Source organism: Spodoptera frugiperda, chromosome 6 (genome assembly GCF_023101765.2).
Source record: "Spodoptera frugiperda isolate SF20-4 chromosome 6, AGI-APGP_CSIRO_Sfru_2.0, whole genome shotgun sequence".
NCBI classification, from domain to species: Eukaryota; Metazoa; Arthropoda; class Insecta; order Lepidoptera; family Noctuidae; genus Spodoptera; species Spodoptera frugiperda.
This window is the reverse complement of record NC_064217.1, coordinates 9,973,133-9,994,151: the sequence shown is the minus strand read 5'-3', so window position 1 is coordinate 9,994,151 and position 21,019 is coordinate 9,973,133. Positions and strand designations below refer to the sequence as shown.

Sequence of the window (21,019 nt, the reverse complement as noted above, 5' to 3'; positions counted from 1 at the left end):
AACGCAATGATTTTGGAATAACTATTATCAAATGAGTTTATCTGATACAATAGTACCTACTTTACTTTCAATTAAATTTATTAAAGCTTTCTGCAAAGAGCAAAAAGCCGTGATGAATATGAAGCAGGAATGATGCAGGTAGCTGTCAACTAAATAAATAAAATATAAGGGTAGACAAAGCCTACAGCCTACACCTACAGTTCATGTTATAAATATCATGTAATAGCCTAGACTGAGCCTACTGTCATATATCGGGTACATTTCCAGATTCTGTGCGTGTAAGCAATTCTTCGAAAAACCCAAAATTAGTTATTTTCGGCAATAATATTTTGCCTGCATTGAATCTGAGAGCATTGCCGTCGCATTTGCGATCACTCCGCAGACGAGGCTGCCAACCAACTAATCTGAAAGTCGTTTTCAGCATTAGACGTCTGGTGTGATGATGACAAATCAATTAGGAACCAAATTAGCCCTGATTAAATATTCAAAAATATAATGTTCATTACTAATTCGCAAGACTTTGACATCAGAATCTGTAAACCTCATCACATAGATTATACAAATTATCTTCTCATTCGGATTATAAATAAACATTTCAGTCATCAATTGACATCTAACCACAGTGACTGATACATTTGAAACCGACTCAATATTATAGATACTGACAATATGTCAGACGGACGGACAACTGACAATCAATACATATTGCGTTAGCTGTCAATTAGCCACGGTTAAGGACACGTCAAATAGAGTAGTGTTTGATTTGAGCTGATGATTAGCATAAAGTGCCTAATTGGTTATACTATATAGTGTTATTGCTAAGTATCTTTGTAGTTTAGTGGGTAGAAGATGAACTTCCAAGCGTTCTTGAGTTTGAGTTTACTAGTTGTGCTTCAATTAAAGCAAAAGGCGCGCTACTTAGTGGGAACGCACATAGTTTTTTGCTAAATCAATTTTATTATGTAGTTCTGTTTATGTATGGATGAAGCTGGATGCCCAATCCCTACCACCCAAATCCCCATTCTCTAACTTCCAAAAAGCTTGCAACGCACTTATATCTTCTTAGCTGCGTCCATGGGCGATATGTCTATCATTTATCTCCCTACACACACCCAACATTACACTTAGAAAACTTGGTTTTACTCATGTAATAATAGTATACAAAAAAGGTATTATGTAAATACAACATTTCAGAAGACATAACATTCCATTCCCCTATTCTTCTCTTACACACATAACATCATTTCCGCTTTACAAAAGGCAAGTGAAAATACATCCGATATTGTATGAAAAGCCAGTAAAAATTCGAAGCTTGTCCAAAGCACTGAGATTTACGTCGAGGCCCAACTTCGATATTGTATGATCAAGTTTATTGTACAAAATGTCGCCGCTGTAAGAATACATTGATTTCCAAATAAGTCTAGGGCTTTCAGAGTGGAATAGACCTGCTTTTAGGTCTTAGACTTACTTTGTAGATATGTAGTGGTATTGATAAAAACTGATGTTTTGTATTCTGTCGATTACTTTAATGTTTATGTTAGTGTCCCAAAAAATTCTAGATAACAAACACAACTGTTAGACAGTTTTCAGTAGTCAGGGCGAAATTCCATTAGTGCGATATGCTGCGTTGCTTCGCATCTTCACAATGGAACAACGCATTGTACGCCCCACCAGTGTTAGGACGAGGATACAGACGTGATGACTGTCCGCGACGATGCGGTATCACCCTATCTCCCGCTTCGCCTCTTGTATATCTATCAGTTGAAACGCAGCGGTGTAATGGGGCATGTCATAAAAAATATATGGAAAACGACACTACGTCGACACAACGCAGAGCAACGGACAAATGGGACCTCGAACTTATGTTATGTTCTAAGTTCCTGTAATAAAAAAACAAGCGAAAGAGAGATGGCAAGTATCTGAAAGCACCAAAGTAACAGTCCTTGAGAAAATATTTGCGTAAATCGACGATGCTGTATCCAAATTTCAATCCCTTGCTTGACAAATATATATGCAACCCTTCTCGTATCCGAACAACCGCAGCCATAACCGAATGCGCGCAGAATATCCGCGCTCACAGCCCTAGCCACAATATTCCGATCACGCCTTCGCCACGTGACAGTATTATTTCAAATTCAAAGGGTAAAAATGGAGGCTGTATTAAAAAGGATAGCCCTCTTGTAACACAAGCTTGCCATAGAGCGTTTCTACTCAACCACGATTGGCTGTCACACGGAGAACACTTGAACAAACTTTTTTCTTTCACCCTCTTCAAATCTTATCCTATCGATTACAGAGTCCAAACTCGCTTGAAAGAAGTTCTTAAGAAGTTTATGCAACCCGCTCCGGGAATAACGGCAGTTGAATATGAAAAAATCTTAAGTGATATGGCGGTGCGGTGGGGATTTAGAAGTTAGTAGCTCGCGCCATTTTAAAGGTTGAATAAAACTCGTGTTTTGTATTCAAACTTTGTCCTAGACTCGGTCGCATCTGCTAGGAATAAAGAATTAAGGATTTGACTTCATTTTCTTGTTATGTTATCCTTTTTGTACGAGCGAAGATATTTTGTTTCGTTTTCCCGACCATCGTTATATACTGTTCTATATTTTGGCAAAGTTATATCATTTTACGTATTCCTCTCACACAAAACAACAACAAATCTAAATCAAAATCCCATAAAACTAATAGGATAAGCGTTATAATTTAATTTGGACGTTATTCCCAAGAATATGAAGACGATAATTCATATTATTTTGTAATAAAATGTGGGGATAATGGGGAGCTGTGGCCCAACATAAGCAATAGCGCACACAATCTATCAGTGATAATCCGTCGTCCACTCGGCGCTGACATAGCCGCTCGTTGTAGACGAAAATGCCGGACGGATATACGGGCCGGGCGCTAGGGCTGCCGCTGATCGACATTACGGTGGGTCACGGAAATGTTGGGGTTATTTGGAAATTATTGTGCTACTCGTATACTTGTGGTCTAAACGACTTCGTGTATGGCGTTTACTCCCTGAAAGGGTAGGTAGAAGAGCACCATGTAAATACTTGCTTGCAAATATGTGCACTTACAAGAATTGGCTGAAAAAGTATTGCACAGTTATTAAGGTAGACTCACAGTACGAAACAAAAACAAGATTTATCACTTAACTGCTACAAGATACACTTTTGTCAATTTTTTTATCGAACACCCATCAGTTTGATCGACAGAAAGCATACAAAATTCTTGAAAAACATGTTAGACAAGAGCTCAGCTTGCTATGATGTGTTTATCGGTCGGTATGCGTTTACTTAGGACCGGGTCACACTGCCCACACCACACACATTAATATGTGTATGTATGTGTGTGTGTATCACTGGAACATCCTGTGGTTTACTGTTCGCAGTTAAAGGTCGGTGGATGAGTTGACCCCGATCCTTCGTAGCTGGAGGTCAACCTGGGACAGCTCGAGAGTTTAAACGAAAGATTAAAAGGGTTAGTACTTGAACTCATGGTTTTATTGCCGATCAACGGTTATGGGTAGGTAGTGGGGGCGGTCATTTCATTTATGTCGGTGTACATAGTCGTAATGTATTTAGGACTTGCGTTATATTTTACTGTACCTATTTAATTTTGGATACTGATGTTTTATGGGTTGTTTCCAACCGGCCGATTTGGAAGTCTTTTGGGAAGGTCTATGTTCAGTAGTAGACGTCTTGAAGTTAATATAATGTTGATAAGGAAAGCAGTTATTAGTACATATTTAATTGCTTCTTTGGTCCAATAGTCGCACAAGAAACTAACGAAATATTAGCACAGCTTTTCTCGTGTTAAGAAATCACTACCCAATCATCCATATTATTAATCATCAAAAACATTATTTATAGCAACTAGTCAACTCCCGCCAAAACGCGTGGCGGCCATCATTAAAACCCGCGGCGAGTGGCAGCCCTGTCAACCCGAACGAGCTGATAACCGTCCGATTATTCCGTAACCGAGTGTGTATGTCCCGATACTTTTGTGCAAGATCTCCTTTTGTTTCGGTATATTTTTCCTCGGCGCCCGTTTATAGCGCATAAACTGAGTATGAGTGAGCGTGAATGGGAACCGCGTTTTTATCATATTACTCGATGTAAGCGGTTTGTTATCGAGAGAGACAATGTTGTGTCTATTTCTGCTAGTTTATTCTCATGTTTTGGCTACGTTTTGCGGGCTTTTCGTAGATAGGTAATTGGGTTATTTGGAGAGGAGATTTTTGTGTACATTTGAGATGATTTTATACACACAGGTGATGTTGAATGGATTAACTAATAAGATTGGACAATGTATTACAGGCTAACAATACTGGTGCACGTGTGAAGAGACCGCTCTGTTAGGCACGTGTGCTCAGGAAACTTAGGTTCAAGTTAAACAAACTCCACGCTTTGTGTAGCGATCTGAATGGGTAGGTAACTTGTTGAGGTGTTGCACCTTGTTGCATTCACTATTACGAACCAGAAGGTTTATTCGATGGAGCAAAATGTGTTCGGAATTTTTCACTTAGAAATTCCACGGTAAATATAGAATCCAGGATTGTTGATATGATTAATACCAAGTGATATGTAATAGGCAAATCTGTAATTATAATATGAACAACTACGTAATCAAAATTGACAAAAAGTGAGTGTGTCTTACCACTACAGGTTTACACAAACGTCAACAACACTGACAGCCTAACCAAACAACAACAACCACTTCACGGCCCTCAATCAACTAATTCCTATTAATAAATAATTACTTATCTTCCAATATTAATAGACATATCATGGGGAAACAGATGCGGCATCAAATATAATCCGTGGGCCGCGCGTGCCCTCACGAAAACACATTACGGACAATCTAGTGTCATTTATAAAGAAACGAGGTCACATGCCTACCCCCGATATTAGAAACGCAAGCAGCCTGGATGCGACATATTTCATACGGTAGCAAACAAATTTTATGTCTCATCCATTATAATTTATCCTAGTGTTATGTAACGGTATGCATGCGATCTGCATTTTGTTTGGGAACGGGTAAACTTAGCGTTATACTTACATTTTATTTTATGTAGGCCAGATATACACTAACTGCCTTACTCAGAGACATTAGACAGTCAACGTCACTCTTATTCTTCTCTCTTCTGGAAGGGGTAATTAAAAGTGCACATTATGGCACATAATACCGCTATGCAATGTACACCTACTTCTCACCACTTGTGTTGTAATTCCCATGTAATAGGGATCAGAAACTAGCCACAATTCCAAAATCCGTGCTACTGCAGAAAAAAATTCAAAAACCGAAAAAAGACCAGTATCCTTTGTCCGACCATGGAATCAAACCCCTTGGTCAGCAGTCGCACTTGCGACCACTCGACCAACAAGGATATTTACTTTGCTTTTTAATCACTTTTAAATGTTCCTTTACAGTTGCAGATTTTTTTATTATGGAACGGACACAGAAATCGCTCCTAACATTTAACTCACAACCTACAACTATCTTATATCTCATCAGAAACAATTGACTGGCCATAATTTCAGTAAGAAAACAAAGCCAGATAGTTAGCTAACATTGTAAATGTGTGTTTTCTTTCCATTTCCCCAGTAGTAATGGCGGGTGCTGGAGGAAACACATCGGCTGCTGTCCAGCCCAGCCCGTTTATAATGTGCAGTGAGCGCCCGCCGCCCGCCGCCCGGCGTCAGATGTTCACTTATTAAATCTATTTATACTACACGATTTAGTTTGTGATGCCCTGTTCTAAGAATTGTGAAGTTAAGGAAAATTGGTTAAGATTTTATTTTAATGTCTAAGGAAAGTGATTTACGTCACATTTGATTTTTTCCTTTATTTTGAGTGTGGCTACTGTTTTGTGGTGACTACAAATGACTAATTAATTTCAAACCGAGAATGAAAACAAGCCTTTGTAAATTATATTATTTGTAACTTACGGGAACATGATCCACAGTAAATTCATTCATAATATGCCAACTATTCAATCAAATTATCTTTACGTTGTATGCATGTATGGGTACTACTAATAAAAACACCAACAGAACTAATTCCGACCAAACAAAATCTAGCTCAAAAGTCACACACTACTCACATTGCATTCCATAATTACCAAAACCACTCAAAAAATAAAATGAATCGTGTCGTATCCGTGTCGTTACGCGTAAAGTGCACTCTGCTACCTTAGAGAGGACAAACTAATAAAATAGGAGGACAAGACAGAGGTCAGAGGGCACACGTTATGTTCACCGGAAAAGGAAACGGGAGGTCGGAAGAGGGATGACGGAGTGCGGCCATTTTGGAAATTAACAAATAAGTTTGAAAGTTTTGTCAGTTTTATTGCTGAACCACTAATTGATGTTTCCTTTGACATTGATCGTGGACTTTGTTTTCCATTGTAGTGGACGAATTGTTATTTTACTGTCTGTTAGTTCTGCCATTAGCATTAATGTCTTGTAGTGCCATTGATGATGGTGCTTCAATATTTTGGTTTATAATTGGGACTATACAAGTGTAACGGTAACGGAATGCTCCCAAACGCCGCAAACAGGTGACGGTAAAAAACTAGCTTTATTTAAAATAAAGAGGATTTCCGTGTTTATTTCATGAAATAATAGTTGTAATCTACTGATTAAGGCTGAAGTTGCGTTAATGACACGAAAACATAAAAAATGGAAAGTTTTTCGGGAGCGTTCCGTTTACACCCTGTACATCAATAATTATTTCGGATTCCCGTCCCTTTTGGATTTCATAGAATATTTTGACAATTTAAACCTATTTAACTAACATTAGGAACATAACTTTATAATAAAATATATGTTATTAGGCTTGTATTCAGTTCTTCTGTTTCCAATTTTAATATCACTCCAACAAAAACAAAATACCATTAGGTACCGATGTATAACAGTAACCCTCTATCCACACACACAGCCACATAATAATATCACATTTACACACACACATGTAACTTTTCCAATTTGCCGTTCCCCGCAACCTGATCACATGGATCAGCGTCGTATCAATATCATGAATATTCATGCACAGGCATCGAACTGTGTACCAACTGCACGCCGATGTAAGCTTCGTAAATATGTGGTCAATCGGGAAAGAATGAGCTGGGGCAGTGTGCTGTGTTTTTGAACAGTTTAATTTTTAATGGAGTACTTGATTTTTTTTTTCAGTAAGAGTTATATTGATTGTACTCGTTATAAGGAGAATACGTACGTCATCTGTTATTAATATCTACATTTTAGTCACTTAAATAAAATCAATTGTAGCTAAATTGAATAATTTCTACCTAATGGTCGGTGTATGTGTCATTTACTATCGATTTGCTACTTTTTTACGTTTAATGTATCGATGTTTGGCCACTATCTCGCCTAATTTACAATTCGATGTTCTGTAAACATTAGCTCCACAGTCAAATCAAATTCATAGTCGCTCAAAGTAGGTAATAAATGCTTCCTCGATTCCTTCAACTATTTTTTTTTTTTCAGGGTCATAATAATCACCGTTTGTGAAAATAGCAAAAAAACTCTTCACAACCCACAATTAACTTTTACTTAGAACATACAGGTTGATATTAAATACCACCACTTATTAGAAAAACATTACCATCTGATGCGAAACGAGACAGCACATGATCTGTTGTCACTCGCTGCGTACTTGACACGCTGCATCACGTCGCTCGCATAAATCACGGAGCGTGACAGATGGTCACATTTGTTATAACACGCCCGAACCAAAGTGGAAATACGATACCAATATCACACTGTAAACACGTTTTGTTTAATCTAAATTAAATATCTGACTGGAGGCGTTTACTCCTGACTTTAGAACACCCTTGTGATAAGGTATAAGGCGGTTGTAATCTTGGAGCGCAATCTGATTTCCCTGTGACTTCTATCTCGTTTCAGTATCGCGGTTTTCTTGTCTTTATATTAATCATTTTATTTGTATTAAAGGAAATGGGTTTGGAGACAGATATTTTGGACTAGCTACCTTGATTTTGTATGAATCTTTCTGTGAATTTAACTTAGATAATAAGGGTTTGTATCTATTTCGGTAAATTAACCACAAATGTCTTGTTCCAGGTAAACGGCTCGTGGGGTCTCCCAGCCTTCGTGTGCGACGTGTACATCGCGATGGACGTCACCTCCTCCACCTCCAGCATATTCAACCTCGTCGCCATATCTGTTGATAGGTTGGTATTCTTGCTTCTTCTAATTTATTGATCATCATCAATTTTATTGGTTTTATTATCTAGTAACATCAACAGTCTGTGATAGTCCATAGGTGCTTTTCTACATAAAAATGGATCACCATTACTTTCATGCTTGATAGATGGATAGGAGAAATGTAAGCTTCGAGAAAATTATAGGACGATAAAGAAATCACATTTCAAATAGATTCTAGAAACATACCTAAATCTCAAGCACGTCATTATAAATATTAAATGGCAGAAAAACTCGGGGAAATCAACAACAATTTCCCTAATCAATTTCTGCCTTCAAAAAACTCTTCTATCACCTGCAAACACCGACGCCATTAATAAACACAAACAACAAAATGAAGTGAGCACTCTGCCTGTGTCCTGTGCCACCGCTCGGCGCTCGGGAATCAATTCCGCACATGTGCAGCCAATTGCTCTCTAACCGCATCGAATTGTGTCAGCCATGCTCGCTCACTGGGCTTCAGCTCGATAGAACGAATGTGTTTCTTTCACAATGAACAATTCATATTTATATGCATGCAGGATCTTTGGTTTGAATTTGATTTAAGTAATAATGATAGTATGACTATTTATACTGGTTTCTATTCCCTTGTTACTACAATAAATAAGTTAAATAATGGATTTTAAAGTCAAAGTCTAAGTCAAAATTATTTATTTCAAATAGACCAGGAAGACACTTTTGAACGTCAAAGCAAATATAATAATATTAATAACGTCTGTCTGTCGGTCAGTCCTCTAGCGAAGCTATTTGCTCGTTCCAAAGTGTAGATTCCTATGGAGAAGAACGAGCAAGAAAAAATCCGCCAGATATTACCATAGCCTGATTTAAATCCCTCATGAACGACAATCAAGATTTTCAAAGATCTACCATTGATAACAGACAGAGAATGTTAATAAAATGTTGGTGAGAAACAAGCAAAATGGCGCACCTTCTCCCACTAAAATAGTTGTAATATTAAAGTAAACCAAATTAAACCCTAAATGATACCCAAAAGAAATTAAAACTTCTTCTCATCTTCCACCAGGTACATTGCAGTAACGCAGCCAATAAAATACGCGAAGCACAAGAACAACAAGCGGGTCTGGTTCACCATCGTGCTGGTGTGGCTGATCTCCGCAGCCATCGGAGCCCCCATCGTCCTGGGCCTCAACGACACGCCCGACAGGAACTTTGACGAGTGCCTCTTCAACAGCCAGAACTACGTCATCTACTCTTCTTTAGGCTCCTTCTATATCCCCTGCATCATGATGATGTTCCTCTATTATAATATTTTTAAGGTTAGTATTATTTTTACTATGATTATGATTAGTCAAAGTCACAGGGCAGATTTAGTATCTTGCCCGGTTGGTACAACTAGTGGTTGGTGTTCTGATATCAAAAATATCTGGTTTTTTTTTAATGTGTGTGAATGCATGGTAAAGTTCTCAAATAAACTTGCACTTTAGAGTACTGTAGTGAGTGTTGCTAAAACACATTATTACCAAAACCCTAGTTTCAACTTGAATCACTCCAACAAAAACCAAACTTCTAACAAAATCAACCCACGACACACAGAATGCATTTCCCTAGTCTAATACTAAAACATTTACCACTTCATAACGAAGCAATAACAGCTCTATATCTACTTGTATATGGTGGAAGATCACTTAGCATTAACAAGGTTACCATCCCAGTTTCAATTAGACCCGAAATATGTGACCTCCAAGTTGGAATTAGGTTTGATATTCGAGACTGGTATTAAGTCCCATCTCAATTGGTTCGTCCAGACAAGCATAAATAATATATTCGGAGTGTTTAGCTCAAATTCCAAAGAGACAACCCAATGAGGTTTAGGACCTGGATTTGTCCAATAAGATTGTAGCTAAAATTGTGGTTTCAAATTAATGTGTGAAAACATTCGTTCATTTAGTAAAATCTACTAATTATTTAGGCTTCCAATTTTATGAAATAAGGTCTTCTAAAAGACATTATTGTCCCAGTGGTTATACATATGTATTAGCAATCGATTGCTTATACGAGTATGTCTCAGACAAATATTTCTAAGAATCTTTGGAATGATTCCCTGCTGGTTGAATTCGTTTCAATAATTTAGGTAGTAAGTTTGCTTAACACTAGTCTAGACGTTCACATCAGAATGAGATTCAAAGAAATTGAAACCAAGCATGTTAATGAAACCTACGTACTAAGTAAATGATCTAGAAGTAATACTCCAACATGTTTGTCTGCCAGCAAGACTATTCAACCGGTAAAAGAAAAATAGGTGCTTGATCAACTATTCCTTATAGCAGTGGGCAAAATTCCAAAATTCAAAAAGCAACCGATGTTCTACTGAGAGCAAAATTCAATAACATGGCACCGAAACTTAATAACTAAGCAACGAAGTTTTAAATATCCCCTACCTAACCTATCGGTGTAGTAGCCAGCATGTGTTGTAGACACGTTTTGGCACAGCCTCGGTTTTGTTGTTCGTGTTACTCGCACAATATACATACACCCTGTACACTTGTACAGGGTGCTGTTGTAACGGATTTTTGCAAACTGGCAAACTTTGTAGGTCGAACTCGTAACACGTGGGAGATTTTACGTCTGAATTCTCTGGGACAGGTAGACATTTAGATTCTTTTATTATTTTTGTTTTCGACTGGGACTAGATAAACGGGAAATGTAGATAATGGACAGGTTTTTGAAAAGGAATGGTTTTTAGATGATCTTTTCTCTTAAGAAGTCTTCCATTATCTTCCACGGTTTTTTTATGGGACATGGACATGGTAAACGAACATACGGATCACCTGATGGTAAGCAATCGCCGCAATCCATGGAGACTTGAAACACCAAAGGTGTTACAAGTGCGTTGCCGTCCTTTCAGGGGTTAAGAATTTAAGGGTCATTGGGGAATCAGAGATTTAGAAGATAGGGAAGGGAGGAATTGGACCTCCGGTAACCCCACTCCCACACCGAAACGCATTTAATGATTCATTAAAAGTACCTTTACCAAATTCTATCCTTTCCACACAGGCGTTAAGAAACCGAGCAAAAAAGCAGAGAGCAGCCAAAAAGCCGCCAGTATCTGGTGACCCCAACACGGGAGCCACTACAGCGGTGGTGATAGAAAACGTGGCTCAGACGAGAAGGCTGGCAGAGACTGCGCTGCATGACGACAGACCCACTAACACTGGGTCTGGGAGTAATGAGGATGATCATGAAGACAGGTGGGCACCACATATACATGGTTGTATAGAAACTATCGAAGACATTCCAAAGTCTTCAATAAAGTTTGAACTTTATTACAAAGATATTAGGAACTATGTAAAAAACTGTTATTATTTTATTAGTCTTGTTGCTATTTATAACTGGAAAGACGACGAAAATGAAGTATGTAACTACTATTTATAGATTTACACATGTTCAGAGGGCTTAGTACGAATTAGTTTTACGCTCAACGACATCAAAATGAGAGCGCGTTCGGCGTTCAGATTGGTTGGTACATTCGTGCCGGCCAATCAGATCACGTTTTCGTTCAACGTAAGCAAACATGTACTAAGGGTACAGTATGTTACTTTTATTAGTTTACTGAATATAATAATAAATGACCTTAAAAGGAATTCTGAGCAAAAATAGAAGTATTTACATGCTCACATTGTTGTAGTTACTTACCATTTAATAATTTCTAATTACATTATCTTCTGTAAATAAGTAGTTGGTGTAGAAATTAATATGGAAGCTCCTTCAAAATGAATATGCTTCGCCACAGGGTTGGAGAGTTTAATATAATTATTTTCTTAAGTCTTGGAATAACCTGTATCACACGTGTGGAGGGTGGGACGCTGTCGTTGGAGCTTCACCTCTTAATTACAAGGGATCGTCTTTGTTGTGTTATTGTAATTTGGTCTTTATTTCTATCTACATACGACACGTGTGGACGTTGAACTTCGTCGCATAATATGATTAAAAGTATAGCTATAAGTACATGGTTATAGAAGACAATTTGCTTTTGGTAATTTTATTGACATGGGCTGTTTTAATAGGACAAGTTTTGTTTTTCTAACATTCCGAAGTTGTAAGATTTAATGACTATAAATTGTAGAACACACTGTACACTATGGATGCATTAAAGTGATTTGATTTAATAATCATTTAGAAGAAATAATTTCTTTGAAAAACCGTTTTTGATGCAACTGTTATTAATGCTGTTTATAATGTTTATTTTGATAAAGAATTGACTTCAAAGATAAGATCAAAAGCATTAACAATACATTTGAAAATCACCAGTATGTCCCTACAATGTAAAGGCACCTACAGCGATCTGAAAATTGTCCGCTCAAAGTACTTGATGACAAAAAGGTATTCATAAAACGTTGATCTATTCTGTTGAAACGGTGGCTGGAAGATTTGATGAAATTTATGTCAGCTACAGAGCCAATGTACACTGCAATAAGGTTCATTTTACAATGACAGTTCCGTTTCAATTACAGCACCTTAATAATAAATTACGCTAGACTAGAATGTTCGTCGTAATTTGGAAAAACGTTTCTATTTATTTCAACGCTGATTCGAGCGTAACAGTGGGACTCAAAAGGTGCTTATTTACAAGAAATGGCGACGGGCAACGAGGACAATTGTGTAATTTAAATAGTGTTTTATTAAGGACGGAGGGACTTGTAGGAATATTACCAACCTCCACCTCTGACAAGGTGCGCTCTAATTGGCATCATATATAAATTGATAGATATGCTTTTGTTTATTTACAACTACTATATAAATGGTAATTGAAAATAAAATAAAAATAATGTGTAAAAGACTCATAGTACTCTCTCAGTCATAATTTATTTCTTTGTTGACAAACATCCTGAGATATAGGCAGTGCCTAGTCCAGAAGAAATAAATAATTATTAATAAAAAAACATTGAGGTAACTAGATAACAGCCTGGCTAAAAGAAACGAGTTACCATCAAAGGTTTTATTTTTGGTGATAATATAATTGATATTATTTTTATTTTGATTCCGAAACAGCTTCGACAAGAGATCAGCAGATTTGGAAGCGGATGCGGACGACTGCCACGTGATCCCGAACGACAAATCCACCGAGTTCATGCTGGCCACTGTCACGGAGGAAACTGCCAAGTAAGTAGATTATTAAAATAAATATATACTTAAGTAGCACATAGCTTACAAAGTACGATGTAAGAAAATATGATGAGAAAACTTGGACTTAGAATTTCAAATCGCCTGAACGAGCATGGTGATTAATGCTTATTTAATTTTAATCTCCGTATCATGAAATAAAACATCGTAAGGAAATCTGGACTTATAATTTAAATTACGCCTATTCGCTTTGAACAAGCGTGGTGAATTGTTGATTGATATTCATTTGTTTCTCCGGGTAAGATCTGCACTGCTTTTCTAATAGCATTAAAATTAAATGATAGAGTGATGATGATTTTATAAAAAAAAAATAGTATAAGCTAGGTACCACAGTTATGACTTTATAATGTAATATAATTACAATAAAGTCTAAATTACCAATTTCCTCAGCCTCAGTATTTATACAAAATATAAATTGCTTTGGAACTATAGACCGTACTCGTATTATCACAAAGTCTAGAATATGAATAATGGATCTTTGTTCGTTATTAATTCAGAAGTAAACACATCGGGAATAACTTGGAACACAATGATATTGATTACTTTAATTTAATTATGCAAAAAGCCTCAACGCTGTAGTAAAGTAAAGCAATTACTGCCTTGTAATGTAGACAGTAGAATTATTCATTATTTATTACAATATTAGACAGCTTCGTTTGAAGGGCTGGGTGTTGTTTTGATTTTAATTTTTTTTTGCAACAACGTCTGAAACGATGTACATGATATATTATTATCATACTTATCTGAGTTCTGGCAAAGCTGCATGTTAACTTTTAATGTTTAACATTATATGTTAGCTTCTGCCAGCAACTTTACATGCATTCCCGTTTGATTAAAAGTATCCCGTACCATAAGTCTACTCATACCCTGTCTGTATGCCATATTTCATCGAAATCCGTTCAATACTTTCAGCTATCATCCAAACAAACGAACTTTCATATTTATATTATTAGTCTGAGAGTGTGATATACGTTGTCAACGTTGATGTGACGTATTAGTAGAATTTTAATTAATTTTAACGATAATTATGGTAGTGTTATTAAATATGGTTTACACCAGTTATGGGAGTTTATTTTACTTTAGATTCGAATTAAAATAAATAATTATGATTAAGAAAACTTCACTGGCTCAAAAATCTACACTTCCATTGAAACCTTCAAAAGACAAAAGGCGCTATATTTTGACAAATACAGTAACAAAACAGAAAATACAATAACAACGATAACTGCTTTCATTTGAAATTCTTTTGAATCAGTTGAAATGTTGACGTCGCTGGGACCAACAATGTAATGAATGGACTGCCGACTGATTAATGGATCATCATTCAACTGACGATTGCAATCATTCAGAATGGTTGCGACACTTCAGATAATTATTATCATTTTAATTATTCATTTTGTTCTGTATTTAGTCACAATGAGGCATGCCTTTAGCTATAAATGGACCGTGCTCTGGAATAGTCTATTTTGTGATTTGTATGATGTTTTGCTACTGCTTAGAATTTTAAATCGAATATCGACTAGAATTTAATTAAATGACACTGTTAACTATTTTAGTATTTAGTAACCACAAAACAACAAAGTATTGTCAATAAACACAGTTTTTGTTTTCATACAACAATTTCTCTTTCTTTTGTTAGCACACCAAAAAGAAATATCAAATCTCAACCAGCCCCAGACCCGAATGGCAACAACGATTCAGGGTACGCGCCCTCCAACCTTGAGGACACCATCAGAGAGCACGTCTCACCTCCAGGGTCACCAGGGTTGAAAGACGCCACCGTTCTGAAGAACATGGCATGCGATGGTTCCAAGTGGAAGAAGAATGGGAAGACTTCTTCCAAGTTATCTACAGATTCCAGGTGAGAGACGATTGTAATCTTCTTTAAGATAAAGTAATAAGAGTGGTTACTGGTTATGATGAATTTCATATTTAAGGAGATAGTAAACAAAAATAAACCTAGAAATGTTTTTCGAAAAGAAGCAAAAACACCCATTGAAATTAATTAATCAAGCAATTATTTCATCTTCTGCTTACTATACTAACTATCTAATAAAAAAATCTTGTCCCAGAAACGTATCACTAGCCCTCCGATCAGAGGAAGACGTCACAGCCAGCCAGTTCGACCTTCGAGACGGTTCCAGCTCCAAGAAAGAAAGAAAAGCAAGCGCAGCCACAGCTCGCTTCACCATCTACAAAGCAAATAAAGCAAGCAAGAAGAAAAGAGAGAAGTCTTCTGCAAAGAAGGAGAGAAAGGCTACTAAGACATTGGCGATAGTATTAGGTAAGGACCAAGGTTTCTGTCCGTGTAATACAAATTACCCTAAACATACTAGTTGTACCAAATCGAATGTTCATGAACATGAATAAAACATTGATCATTTCTAGAAACATTTCGTGACAATCAACCTTTTAGTAAGATAAACATGTCTACGACCACGATGGCTTTTAACGTAGTTGAGTGCTAACCTTACACGTATCGAATATTGATAGAACAAAATAGTTTTGTAAAAAGCCTTTCAAGTTGTTTTTTGTAGTTATTCACACCTTCAGAAGTGCTAGGTAGACCAACTATATGGCTGTTCCGCATTCGACATCTTCTGACTCTGATGATACCTGTCCATCATTCTAGGTGTGTTCCTCTTCTGCTGGGCACCATTCTTCACGTGTTCAGTCCTCGGCGCTATCTGCGATAAGATCGGCCTCTCCTTCGACCCTGGAGTGACGGTGTTCATCCTGACCACGTGGCTGGGCTACATCAACTCGTTCCTCAACCCCGTCATCTACACCATCTTCAACCCTGAGTTCAGGAAGGCGTTTAGGAAAATACTCCATTGCGGCACCTAGCCCGCAGACTATTTGGTCGTCTTCACTCAGTAGATCTCGGTTTGTTGGAAAGATTTTTGGATACAAATTAATGTTATGGAAAGGTGACAAAGATGTCTATCAGTTTGACGGCAGGTGGGCTGAAAGCTCTTATAGATGAACCATGACTCTACTTCAAACTACCTGATTGTAAGCTACTGATCCTATGTGCCAAAGGCAACCAAAGTAATATGTATCAAAAAATCTTCAACAAATATTTACTCTTCTCTTATAAAATATATTTAAGAGATCTACTGGACGACCAAATTGTACAAAGTACAATCGCATACAATGGTGTTTATACTTAATGTGATAAACCAATAAACGTGTCGTGTGTTAGTCGTAGCAACATAGCATATCAAAATGTATTTAAAGAGTAATTTATAAAGTTGGAAGTTATTGTAAAGGTGTATCTGTATTGTATAGCTTGCTTACAGCTCATGATATTCTAGTCATCAGAACTATATGCCAAAGATATTAGAAGCGATATTACTAAGCTTTAGTTATTTTAAGGTTGTGATTATTTTAATTTTCAATTTTATCGTTAATCGTTTTTCTTCATAGCGTAATGTACAGTCGACAAGAAATTCTCTAGTATTATTAAAATAATAAATAAAATCAACTGTAACTATAGCACAAAGAAGACAATGTAGTGAAATAATTAAGAAACCAAAGATTTATTTTCAACTCATTAATGTGAATATTGTGTAACATAATAATGCGTAAATTTTTGTTATTGTTTGAGTGAAATCGCTCGAGAAATGTTTATGTAAAAGTTAATAATTGTAAGTGAATAGTTTTGTTTTTGAATACTCAGGACTTTAATCTCTGCGTTAATTTTCTCTTGCCTTTTTCCGTCCACGCGTTTCTCTCAATATCTCACCCTTCCTAGTAATTAGTTGTAATAGATAATAATAAATAAATAGATAATGTTAGCTGTACGAATGACAACGTCGATGGAAGACAATGCACTGCGAGATTTGACAAGGTAGTATGTAAATAACTTGCCAAATAATTTATATGAAAATGTTAGTAAAATTATAATACACAGATAATGATGGTTGAGTAAGAAATATCTATGAACTTTTATTAAAATTAACAAGAGTGTTAAGAACACCAAACTCATTCACGTAGGTACTAACATATTTTATTATGACATTAGGTACAGTCTGCCACAAAATTACAACTTGTCATGTCAAAAAATGTACAGATAAAATTACCATTTAAATATTACTTTGTTAAATAAAATAATAATATGATGTATTGTAATTTCTTACTCAATAATCATTTGTTTGTACAATATTTAACACGATATATCATATCAAAAAATTGTTTTCTACTTGATAACTAGGTGATTATTTTGTAGGATAAATATTAAAAACAAGTATAAATGAAATGTGGCAATCAATGATCTTCCAAAACAAAGTATTAATCAAGTGATCTTACGTTTATTAGTGTATAATCATGTTGTAGAAGAAATTTATTTTTATTTTAATATTTTAATGAAGTTGCGGGTAATTTTAGCATTTATTCCCATTCCATTCCAAGTTTTAATGGATTTATTGTCATAATTTTATTATTTACCCTTTTCTCTTGATAGAGAATCTACGTATAAAAATATAAATGTGTTTGTTTCTTTAAAATATTATTTATGCAAGATAATTTATATTTCAATAATGAATCCAATACAATAAAAGATTATATTTTTATTTGCACAGTAATTTAAAAAATATTTTAGCAAAGTTGATGTGATCTCAATTAGAATAATTATTGTTTGCTCAATTTATTCTGTGCTATTAAATTATTCGAATATTTTTTTTAATTATGTCGTTTATTATATTTAATCTGTCTGTCACAGGCAGGAAATGTATGATTATTTTTAGTACAGTCATGTCCAAAAATATGTATGAAATATTTTTTTTTTTTTTAGTAGAAATGAGATCTGAAAGATTTACTTTTGAATTCATAATACTCTTAAGATCTCAAAAGGTCATATTACTGCAAGTATTATAACATAAAAACATCTTATTTCGTTATTAATGTTGTAAAAAGATTGATACATATAAAGTTACTTGGTTTTGGTTGAGTCTGTCTCTTTCAAGTAAACTCGTATTAAAATGTAAAATAAACAAGAAACAAACTTGTAACGTAAGTTGGAAATTGTTTTTTGTTTTCACACCACACGTGGGGATTAGAAAAAGTAATTTTAAGTTGCTCAACTTAATTCTTGTGTCTTTCGGCTCAATGTAAATTTGTTTAAGCAATATTCATTAATAACGAAACAATAATATTAGATGTCTGTCTATTGTAATCTATGTAATAAGGAATACATTTGTAAAATTGTAAATAAAAACAACAGGGTTCCTTGTAAGAATCCGTATATTTAATCGTTTTATCATATTGTTAGTTAAACAATTTAAATAAATTTAATGATATTATTATAATAATAAGACGTTTTGTCTATAGTGTATCTGTAACATAGATAGAAGGATATTTATAAATAATAAAATGTTATCCAAAGTCGGGCTTAATAGAACGTTTTAGTACTTGCAAAGTAGACGGTATTCTATTAAACCAATATCTATTTACTTTCGACAGTTCCCTTTATTGAAAGAATATATATTACGTTGAACTGTAAATATTGCAATAAGTATTAGTCATTTAAACATTTTTTAACGTTTGTGTTGATCTATTTTTATTCGCTGTTTGGGCGCAGTCTATAACAAAAGTATAATACAAGTTAGTTGTTTAAAAAAAACACAAAAAGTTTAAATACCGCCGTGACAGTTAATCTAATAAAATATTTTATTATTTAAGAAAAAAATATTTAAATAGATCAAATGAAATATAATAAATAATAATTGAAAGTATAAGTACTTTTGTTACCGACTGTACGCAAAGTATAAGATGTGTTTGTTGGGACCTAGTTGGGCTCCTATGATGTAGCGTTTTATCTTTCTATGCGAGAAATGTGATGATGATTTAAATATATTCTGTTTTTACAATACATTCGTTTTATTTGCTACCTCTCTGCTCTGACTGCCTTGTTAGTCGAGTAGTCTCAGATGGATCAAGGGGCCTCGGGTTCAATTCCCGGGTCGGGCAAAGTATAACTGGGCTATTTCGGTTTTTCGGAAATTTCTCAGGCACGGAGTCTGGAATTGTAGTCAATATATGGCAATAGGCTTACCCCTTATTACATGGGACGTAAAGTATGTTTACATAAATTTAAAAAAAACTTTTTAAATTACTTTTCATATTTTATACATAGGTAAGTAAATTAATTAAGTAAAGTGAGTAATTAAGTGTGTACATTGTACAGTGGCATTACTTGCCACAATGTGCACCTCTGCCTACCCTTTCGGGTATGAAAGGCGTGACGATATGTAAGTAAATTATAAAAAACATTTATTCTTCAATTGAAACGAGAACTAACTTCAGGAGCTTGAGATTGTTACAAAATCGAAAAAAATCTAAAAAAAAAAAATTTACACAACAACTTACGTTCTTTAACAAACTGACGATTGACCTATGATCTACGCAAAGATGAGATAGTCTGCTAGTGGTCTCCTAGGTATTAAGATCATCAATTGACCCTAAAACTTTGAAATCTAATTTTGAATTCTAGTCCCTCGATACCGTCTGTGATTCGTCACAGTTCAAAACGCACGTTTTTTACTCGTACTTGACCTGCAAAGAGTTCAGAATTAAAAAATAGTCTAGCATACTTTATATTAAAGATAATTTAGCTGACACAGTTAACTTGGTACCGACTCAAACATTTTTTTTTTCACCTTTTAAACCTTTCCTGGACTTTCACAAATAATTCAAGACCAAAATTAGCCAAATCGGTCCAGCTGTTCTCGAGATTTGGTGAGACAGAGAACAGCAATTGATTTTTATACATCGACATTAGGCAACCGGATCTCTATATATAAAAGAATCTCGCATGAAAAACTTTTGTTTGATCTACAAATACAAATTATACTATCTTTTATAGTTATAGTCCTGGAAAAAGACGTAATACCTATGTCAGTTTCGATATTTTCACAATAAAGAAAACTTAAATACCTACTGAATCAATTCCGATACAGTCATCATTTATGACTGTATCGGAATTGACATCTTGGAGAAACCAATATGTCAAAAATCTAAAATTTTGCCAGAAGTTATTATGCCATGTGAAAGAAGACGCGGACAAAAGTTAGTCTCATACAATGTTAACATATATTATTCTAAACACTAAATACAGGAACAACTTCTATTGTATGCACTCTTTTAAAGTTACTTGGTAAAAACTATTAAGGGGTGAAAGTAGTTCCTCTTTGTATGTTGTCCAGACAACATACTACTCGTACGTGTAAAGCATTCAGTTTGTAAGTAGTTCACATGCAGTTTCACAAAAGGTACTGTTTACAAGACTTTGCCTTGTTAGTTCAGTGTAAGTTAAAGTAGTTGGTTAACCACGATTTTTCAGTCCCGCTTTAGAATTAATAAACCATCCGTGAAGTAAAACTAGAGTACAATATATTTGCCACCATTTTTTTTTGTTATGTCGGATAACGAGCTGATGGATCACCTGATGGTGAGCAATCCATGGACACCTGAAACACCAGAGGCGTTACAAATGCGTTGCCGGTCTTTGAGAGTTAGGAAATTAAGGGTTGTTGAGGAGTCGGCGATTGGGAAGGCAGTCTGCAGATTTAATTTACCAACAAGTGATCATAATAAAAAATCCCTTCCCACCTCCTTGTTCCCCCCACCTC

General features: G+C 35.5%; 1 protein-coding gene across 1 annotated transcript in view; it reads left to right on the top strand.

Moving 5' to 3' along the window:
* The window catches only part of LOC118267661 (dopamine D2-like receptor), a 207,278-nt gene extending 188,020 nt beyond the window's left edge, over positions 1–19,258 (top strand). Inside the window, exons 3-9 of the mRNA XM_035581770.2 lie at positions 8,106–8,215; positions 9,271–9,523; positions 11,262–11,455; positions 13,257–13,367; positions 15,028–15,249; positions 15,461–15,672; positions 16,021–19,258. Coding sequence (XP_035437663.2) covers positions 8,106–8,215; positions 9,271–9,523; positions 11,262–11,455; positions 13,257–13,367; positions 15,028–15,249; positions 15,461–15,672; positions 16,021–16,235 — 1,317 coding nt within the window. The 3' untranslated portion in view covers positions 16,236–19,258. The remainder of the gene's footprint in view (positions 1–8,105; positions 8,216–9,270; positions 9,524–11,261; positions 11,456–13,256; positions 13,368–15,027; positions 15,250–15,460; positions 15,673–16,020) is intronic.
* The last annotated feature ends 1,761 nt before the right edge of the window (positions 19,259–21,019 follow it).